The sequence below is a fragment of the Leguminivora glycinivorella genome, chromosome 3 (assembly GCF_023078275.1).
Source record: "Leguminivora glycinivorella isolate SPB_JAAS2020 chromosome 3, LegGlyc_1.1, whole genome shotgun sequence".
Taxonomy (NCBI): domain Eukaryota; kingdom Metazoa; phylum Arthropoda; class Insecta; order Lepidoptera; family Tortricidae; genus Leguminivora; species Leguminivora glycinivorella.
In genome coordinates this window covers 1,977,659-1,986,815 of record NC_062973.1, presented here as the reverse complement: position 1 = coordinate 1,986,815, position 9,157 = coordinate 1,977,659, and the positions used below count along the sequence as shown (strand labels likewise).

General features: G+C 38.9%; 1 protein-coding gene across 1 annotated transcript; it reads right to left on the bottom strand.

The window, feature by feature from the left end:
- Nucleotides 1-6,555: 6,555 nt before the first annotated feature.
- LOC125242667 lies at nt 6,556-8,874 on the bottom strand. The gene is made up of 2 exons (XM_048151520.1): nt 7,987-8,874; nt 6,556-7,044 (listed from the first exon to the last, which is right to left on the bottom strand). Exons 1-2 carry the CDS (start codon nt 8,206-8,208, stop codon nt 6,934-6,936), a joined length of 333 nt encoding a protein of 110 aa, XP_048007477.1. The 5' UTR covers nt 8,209-8,874; the 3' UTR covers nt 6,556-6,933.
- Nucleotides 8,875-9,157: the final 283 nt, after the last annotated feature.

Below are 9,157 nucleotides of genomic sequence, written 5' to 3'. Positions count from 1 at the left end.
GCCTATTAAACCAAGTGGGTCAAACATTTTCCCTATAAAACTGAGAATTTTTCTTTTTGTGTTGAGCATTGTTGCTTCATCAATTGCAGGGCAAGAGAAAGTCAATTTATCAGAATTAATTTGGAGTGTGAGACCTAGAGTCTTCACAGTGTCATTTTGACCGATCTCCACACTGTCAATTTGTCTGTGCTCAACTGGTATATCAGCTATTAGTGAAGAATCGTTCGAGCACCATTTATGTAATGAGAAACTACCTAATTTTAGAAGCTCTACAATTTGATTTTTCAGCTCCTGAAGCGTCTCTACATCATCAGCACCAGTCAGCACATCATCAACAAATGTATTTTTATAAATTGCCTGTGCGGCCAAAGGGAACTGATCCTTATGCATATTTGCTAGTTCATTGAGAACTCTTGTAGCTAAAAATGTGCTTGTGTATTGGTCGAAGCTATTGGTGCATGTTCTATTCGGTAGGGATGTAGTAGAGTTTAATAAATGAAACACATGTTGACTCTCCAAGGCATCAATATGTAATGTCGATTAGAATACAGATAGAATAAGCTGATCATTATGAGTAATACAGTTTCCATATATAAAGCATCTAGCCTACTTAATCTAATTAGGTATGCTTACACATCACACCTTCCCCCTATTTTTTTTTTTTTTTTTTTTTTTTTTTTAGAAAAGAAAAAAAAATATTACACAAAAAAAATCATGTTTAACAAACTTTCAAATTAACCTACAATAAAAATACAGGTCAATCACTTTTATGTGTTATTGTATAATACGACACGCTCATAATTATGGTGAGGTGATTACTCTCTTAGGTTACGATAACAATAATATAATGAAATGTGACGCACACCTGGTGCACCGATGAGTCAATGATTATGACTAACTTATTACTAGCATAACTCGTTACATAAAATAAGGAATAGTTCTATTTTTATGGATTACATTTTGTTTATTTCCTATAGAAACTTTTACATTAACATCCATGTCTTCAATAACAGAGTATGGACCTAAATACACTGGGTCCATTTTTTCACGTCCTTCTTTTTTCACTAATAATAAATCGCCTATTTTATACTTAATTGGATTACATGTTTTATCATATCTTTCTTTTCTTAACTGCTTTGACATAATCAAATTATTTCTGGCGTCTTCCTGAGCCTTTTGCAATCTATATCTTAAAGCTATCGGATAATCATCGAAGTTATACACAGGATCTATATTATTATTAGTTATATTAGTTGGTAAATTACAAAGTTTTCCGAATACTAATTCGAAGGGAGTATACTTAGTTTCAGAATGCATAGTCGTGTTATAACTGAAGCACCAGAATTGAAGCCAGTTGCTCCATTCGTGAGCCTGGTTATCCGTCTGGATTCTGAGGAAAGCTCCCAGGGCCTTATGAGAGTTCTCCAAAGAACCGAGACTCTCATGTTGATATGCCGTGGATTGTATCTGATTTATTTTTAACAATTTACACGTATTTCGCATAGTTGAAGAAATAAATTCAGAACCTCGGTCTGTTGCTATCTCGCGCGGGATGCCGTAATGTAAAATAAAACCTTCAACGAATGCTCGCGCGACCGTTTCGGTCTCTTTATTGGGTAATGGGTAAGCCCATACGTACTTAGTGAGCTCGCACTGTATCGTCAATATGTAACTATACCCGTTGTTATCTTTAGTTAAAGGGCCAACTAGATCTAGATACACTTTTTCACATGCTGATGTGGCTGTGGTAGTAATAGACATCGGTTCTTTTATGTGTTTATGGAATTTTTGCTTTTGGCATTTATCGCATTTTTTTACAAAAGCTTTTATGTCATTTTCCATGCTTGGCCAGTAGTAGTGACGTTTTATATTATTCGTCATCCTACGCATACCCGCGTGTCCGCTAGTGGGTAAGATATGAAAATCATTCATGATGACTCGCCTGTCATCTTTATTCTTTACTTCTTTTGCACCCTTTATAATACATAGTCGTGGCCCGGACCACTTACTTATATTTTTTATATGTTGAGCTAGCTCTTTGATAATCTTTTCATTGTCTTTGTTTTTAATAACGCATATTTCGTTAATGTTTATAATATTGCAGAAAGCTTCCAATTCCCTCATGAAGAAAGCTCGTTTCATACATGATAGGGATACTGGTGCAACGCTAATAAGTGACAATGAGGGTGTATATACAAACGTATTGTTTCTGCTATAAATACAATCATTCATTTTCGCACACTTGCGATACTCTTCTGAATTAAAACTTAATTGTGTTGAATTGTTAGGTTTTTTAGAATTTCGGCCACGTTTGGGTGATCAATCCAACCGTTTTGGAAATCCGTAGTGCCGGCATTTTTTTGCCTTTCTTTCTCTTCCATTCGCTTCTTTTGCCCACGTGTTGTTACGAACATAACTCTTTCACTCATGTCTTTCAGCTGTTCACTAGTTATCTCAACCCTTGATAATGCGTCTGCAGCCACATTATCTTTACCTTTCAAATACTCAACCACAAAATCGTACTCCTGTAAATACAATTTGAACTTGGTTAGGCGGCTGGAGGGATCCTTCATGTTAAATAAATAGACTAACGGCCTATGATCCGTAATTACTCTGAAACGTCGTCCAAATAAATAAGGTCTGAAATATTTTATTCCCCACAAAATAGCTAAAAGCTCTTTCTCAATGGTGGGATAATTTTTCTCCGCTTTGTTCAGGGGTCTACTGGCGTAAGCAACAGGTAAACCATCTCCGTTTGATAAAACGCAGCCTATCGCTATCCCTGACGCATCGGTGTGTATTCTAAACTCGTTATCTTCTGAAAAGTTAGGATATTGTAGCAATGGTGGGTTACTCATTGCTGTTTTTAGGGTATTAAATGCATCTGAACATTCATTAGTCCATACAAAGTCTACGTTTTTTTTAAATAAATTATTTATTGGCTGAGCTATTTCGGCAAACTTCGGAATAAATTTTCTGTAATAGTTCGCAAACGCTACGAACCTTCTAGCTTCATCTTCATTTTTTGGAGTTGGATAATTTTTAATCGCTAAAATTTTGCTTGGATCTGGTTTGATTCCATCTGACGTAACTAAATGGCCTAAATATAAAATTTCCTTTTTTAGAAACGTACATTTTAGTGGGTTAAGTTTAAAGTTGACTTTCCTCAGCCTCGAAAATACGTCTATTAAATTTTTGCTATGCTCTTGAAGATTTCGTCCCATGACGATAATATCGTCAAGGTAAACGATACATTGTAAGTAATTCAAACCCGTCATTGCAACTGTCATCGCTCTGCTAAACGCACTAGCACTCGTTTTTAGACCCATTGGGAGGCGCTTCATTTGGTAGTGCTTATCAGCCAAAAATGCCGTGTATTGCCTACTCTTAGGGTCGAGTTTTACTTGATAGTATCCTTGATTAAGGTCCAAGGTGCTGAAATAAATTGCACCAGACAGTGAATCCAATATCTCGGTAATATTCGGTAATGGAAATTTGTCATTCTCTATACGCTCGTTAACTTTTCTGTAGTCAATTACGACCCTCCATTTCTTTTCCCCGCTGGAATCTGCTTTTTTAGGTACTATTAACAAAGGACTAGCCCATTCCGAATAGGACTCTTCGATTATGTCATCTCGTAACATTTGATCGATTTGTTTTTTAATTTCCGCTTTTTGAGAGTGAGGCAATCTGTATGGCTTACTGTAAACTGGAGATTCATTAGGCTTTAAATGGATTTTTTGTTCGTAAAGGTTCATGGTATTCAGCTTATCACCTGGTAGGTGAAAAATATCGGCAAACTTAGCGCAAATACTTGAGATGCTGGCGTTTTCTTCCGAATTTAAATAATTCAATTTTAACAAAGAAAGCAACAGTTTCACTCTTTCGGCGTTATTTGGACATTCATCAAAATTAAGAACGTCAAATTCCTCCAGTCGCCTAATTTCGGGAGTAACACACTTAATCCTCACAACCTGCTCTCGCGTGTTCAATAGTTTAACAGTCAAATTACCATCCGTACTTCTAGACAAAGAATTTGCTATGAAAATACCCTCGCATACTTCGCTGGCATAAACAACAAAATCTCCCGCGACATTAATGGGAACTTTTACAAAAATTTCACTTCGCGAAGGTAACTCAATGAATGATTGTTCGTTACTGCTATGTGTAGAGTAAACGCGTACCGGTATAAAGGATGTGCGGTTACCGTTTTTCAATTTCAAAACGTCCGTTTCAAAATCTATATTGCCTCTATATTTTTTTAAGAAATCCTGACCCAGGATCCCGTCCGCGTCAACCGGTAAATTTTCAAAAACATGAAATTTGTGACTAAATGATTCATTTGTCTCATAAAATAAATCGAGATAGCTGTAACCAACAGATGTAATTACACCGCCTAGCCCATTTACGTTTGTTGTGTGTGGGTGAATCATCGGAGCTGTTGGTCTTATCGAACCATATTTGACTGCACTCAATGACGCTCCGGTGTCCAATAGCCATGTCAATGACTTTCCATTTACGTGAAGCTGAACTGAATTCACGTTACCGAAGGCCATAATATAAGGTAAGGTGTTAGTTACGAAAAAACTGAAGATCAGACGATCTGGCTGGTGACTCGTTCGTGTCATTGCACTCACGAGCCGTGTTTACGTACTGCTTATTATGGGGCTTACGGGGTCCGAAACCGTTACCATTATGCCCGTAGCTCTTACGATATCCATGGCCGCGTAAACCACCCCTGAAAGCGCCACCGCCTCTGCCTCTGGGCAAGTAGGAAGCGCGTCCTTCGGTTTTCCTGTACTCGTACTGCGGGTGTCTCGCTGCACCTACCCTACTGTTGAAATATACATTTCCACGACCCGAAGCTATTTGGGCTCTTGCACCCCTACCGCGCACCGCGAACACCTGCTCTGAGGGTGTTGGTGTCATCGCAATCTCTTCATCCTTAGCACCCTGTATTGCGTCTTTAAGAGACGTGTAATTGCGAGCCGATATTACCGTACTTAACCGGTCATTTCGCAAACCACTGGTAAACCTGTGAATAGCCTGCCTTTCATTAAGGGGTTTTAGAACACTGTAAGCACTCGAATCACCATTGGCTTGTGAAATTGTCAGCTTGACAAAAATATCCTCTAAATCTCTACCGAACTGCTCTATACTCTTTCCCGCCTGCCTAGCCGTCTGCAACTGTTTCTGCAAAGCGGTATCCGACCTCCGAGTTAGCAGATGAAGTTTCATATCTGCAATTAAACTCGCTACTGTGGTATAGGTACCTGTTAACCGCAGTTTTGCATTGTAAGACAAACGTGTTTTCAAAACGAAATTTATCAACACCGGGATGTCAGCTTCGACTATCATTGTCCCATACAACTCTATGGCGTCGATTAATTGCAAAGAAACCTTTTCAGTATCATCCATGACGGGCAAAAGAGAGACTGCCGTCTTCAAGTCGAAATTCGATTTGGAACCCATGTTTGAATTAATTAATTGTTGCGATTCCCCGAACAGTTGCAATATTTTAGCATATGCTCTTTCGACTTCCGCAATATACTGTTGTACCTTATTGTCGAGGGGCACTTCCCCCTTTTCTACCTTTGAAATATAAATCTCTAAATAGGCATTATACTCGTTATAAACCGACTTTGCTTCCGAAAATTTTTCCTGCCCTAACTTCTCGCTTCTTCTAACTGGCCCAAGCTTAAGCAAATATTCCTTAAAATAATTAATGCGCTTATAAAATTCTAAAACATCTGGCATAACTATAACGAGCCTTAAGCTAATATAACGCCACACGATAAGGTCTACAGTCCATAGGAAAATAATTCACTACACTTACATGATTTCCCGGCAGGCCGATGAAAGTCTTTGTCACTTCACTACACTTACATGATTTTTCCGGTAGTCCGATGAAAGTCTTTGTCACTTAGTTCGTGGTAGGACACTCACACTGCTTTGCCGATCCGCAGCGCTCCAGGAATCCCCACGACAGCCGCTGCCCGCCACCTTAGACGGACGCACGCCTGCGCATCACCATAGCAGCCGCCTGGCGCTCGATCTTCTGCGTCAGACACTTGTGGATCCTTTTCCAGACGAGATAGACGAAGATAACGGTGATCATCACTCCCATAGCCATCGTTATGTATGATTGCCCATCCGCGTGGCTGATGTCCTGACTCGTCCTGGCGCTATTGCCCTGACCGGCCTGAGCTATGATGACCTCTTCCTTCTCCACTCTAGACACAGTTTTCCCCATCTTGAAAATAGCAAACCGACGAAATGCTGCAGAGAAGCCTTAGTGGTCGTAGTTCCTCAACACGCTGACACGCTTTGGCAAGGTCGCCATGTATTGGTCGAAGCTATTGGTGCATGTTCTATTCGGTAGGGATGTAGTAGAGTTTAATAAATGAAACACATGTTGACTCTCCAAGGCATCAATATGTAATGTCGATTAGAATACAGATAGAATAAGCTGATCATTATGAGTAATACAGTTTCCATATATAAAGCATCTAGCCTACTTAATCTAATTAGGTATGCTTACACATCACACTTGATTTCAAGCCGTATGTAACAGTCTGGAGCTGCAAGCAGTTGATAGGGTCTTTAGGCGAATCGCGCCATAAAATGTTTTGAAGTCCGCGTTGATGTTCATTTATAAAAACATTGCGAAACATTTTTTGAATGTCACATGTTAAAATATATGGATAAGTCCTGAACAAAATAAGAATATCAAAAAGCTCACTCTGTACAACAGGCCCATTCAGCATGACTTGATTCAACGATGTCCCATTTCTAGATCTCATCGACCCGTCAAAGACCACACGATGGTGTGAGGTGCGACTCGAGGGATTAAACACGCAGTGGTGTCCTTTTTGAGGAATACTTCCTCCAACAATATACCCTAACATGGTATTCTGGAATACAGGTCCATTTTCAGTTTTTATGCAACCCAGCATCTGGTGATGGTGGGTGCGCGCTGACATCAACAATTGTGGGCTTGTCCACACTTACATTGCGCTCCTGGTGCAGCAATGTGTTGTGGCCCTGTTTACATATTTTACATTTAAATGTAAATTTACATTTCCCTTCATGATTGTTAAGACACACATCACACATGTGTTTCTCTTTTACATAAGATTGCCTCTGAGCAACAGGTAGCATTTTGAATATGTGACAGTTATATATCTGATGGTCTTTATTTTCACAATACCTACAGGGCGGCAGCGATTTCGATACCACATTTGTTACCTTAGGTATTGATTTATGAACACCTTCATAGCAAGTGCTTTTAATATTGAAATGTTTGTTAGTACCTTCATAGCAGGTACTATGTTTATTTTGTTGACTATCTTCAAGCGCTATAGCACGCTTCTCCAAATACTCAATGAAACTAGCCATAGTAGGCATGGTGTCTAAATCTCGGTCTAATTGATAAGCCCGATTTGTAAATTGATCCAATTTGCGTGTCAAGATTGAAATTAAAAGCATGTCCCATTTATCAACGGGTTCTTCTAAATTTTTTAGAGCATGGATTTGTTGATTTATTTGGGAAACAAATGTTCGTATGGAGACCGCTGTGCCCTTTTGCATTGTAGGAATATCCAACAATATACTTATATGATTTGCTATTAATCTAGCTTTGTTATCAAATCTCCTTTTTAACAAGTGTATTGCTTCTTTATAAGATTCATTTACTAAAGGCAGATTTACTATTACTGCCAATGCATCTTCTTGCAAGTACTTTCTCAAATAGAAAAGTTTCTGCACATCACTCAATGAGTTATTGTTATCAATTACAGCAGAAAACAAGTCAAAAAAGGGTTTAAACTTGGTGAAGTCTTTGCCATCATAGAATGGTATTTCAATTGTTGGTAACTTGCAAGTAGAAGCATTGTGGCACTCTGAAGTTACTTTGGTATTCAACATTTTAAGAGAACTATTAATTTTGGCTAATATTGAATAATATTTATCTTCAATATCTCCCACCTGTTCGCTGTCTCCTTCATCGATGCCTAGTATGTCCATCTGGACCTTCTCATAATCTTTGAGTGTTGAAATTAACTTTTCCTTGCGCGCCTCAAGAATGTCGGCGCTCGCGGCAGCTAAACTTACGGGGTCTTGTACAAAATTCTCAATTCTAGTGATTGTTCCCTTACACTGAGACCTCTTTACTCGTAGTTTTTTTAAAGTTTCCGTTTCGGTAGACATTTTTCACTGATAATTAATGCACAAACACTTGAAAAACAACGCACGAGACACTAATAAACTTTGTTTTGGTCTGGAACGTCAATGTCAATGTGACAGATGACACCAATGACAGATGACAAGTAACCGCTCCGAAGTTCCGCAAGATGGCTGCGGATCGCACAAACTTCACTTTGTATAGAAAAATGGAGAATGCCGGTGGTCGAAAAGTTCGACTTATACCGAGTTACTTGCGGTTTTTGATGATGATTTGCTCTCCCATCCGTGTGCGATTTTCGTTCTATTATAGATAGAACGAAGTTACAGGCCAGCAGCGCCAGCCCAGGCACAACCACGACGAATTTACCAGCCGTTATAGACGGCCGGCTAGCACGCAGACGTACTTGCCGCGAACTCACTTTTGCTGAAATATCGAAACACTGGTCGAATTTTTCACTTTTTCGAAGGACCACTTGCGCATGGAGAAAACAAAATGCGCTTTTTGAATTTAAATTACGTTTTATTAACTTTTTAAACAATTAAAGTTACACTAAGTGGTCGCGTACAATGTCGTCGGGTTGGATCGCGGAAGAAGAGAGAGAGTTGCCAGATGCAAACATAAGGCAACTACAAATTATGTTGCTACAACTAAAAATACTTAAGCTAAGCTTACACTTTATATGTTTTGTATTAAACAGTTTGGTACAACCGACCCTAAGTATTTCCTTTAAAAGCATATACGGTATTAAATTGTATTTAAATCTAGTATAAATAGAAGTAAGAAAGCGTAACTATAGTTTAAACAATCCAGTACTTTACTTTTAACAGACAGCGCGCAGTCTGTAAAAGGCTGAATCGCCCATTTACCCAAAAATATTACCCAGGTAAGTACAGCTTATGGAGGAATGCCCCTTTTATCTTTGCTACACTTTTAATATCAACTTCACCTTTCGCCTTTGGGAAAGTCGGGCGT

Coding starts and splice junctions, on each gene's coding strand:
- LOC125242667 (XM_048151520.1), bottom strand. CDS start 8,208: ATGTCTACCGAAACGGAAACTTTAAAAAAACTACGAGTAAAGAGGTCT. Junction 7,045..7,986: donor ATGAAGGAGACAGCGAACAG/GTGGGAGATATT, acceptor ATATGTAAACAG/GGCCACAACACATTGCTGCA.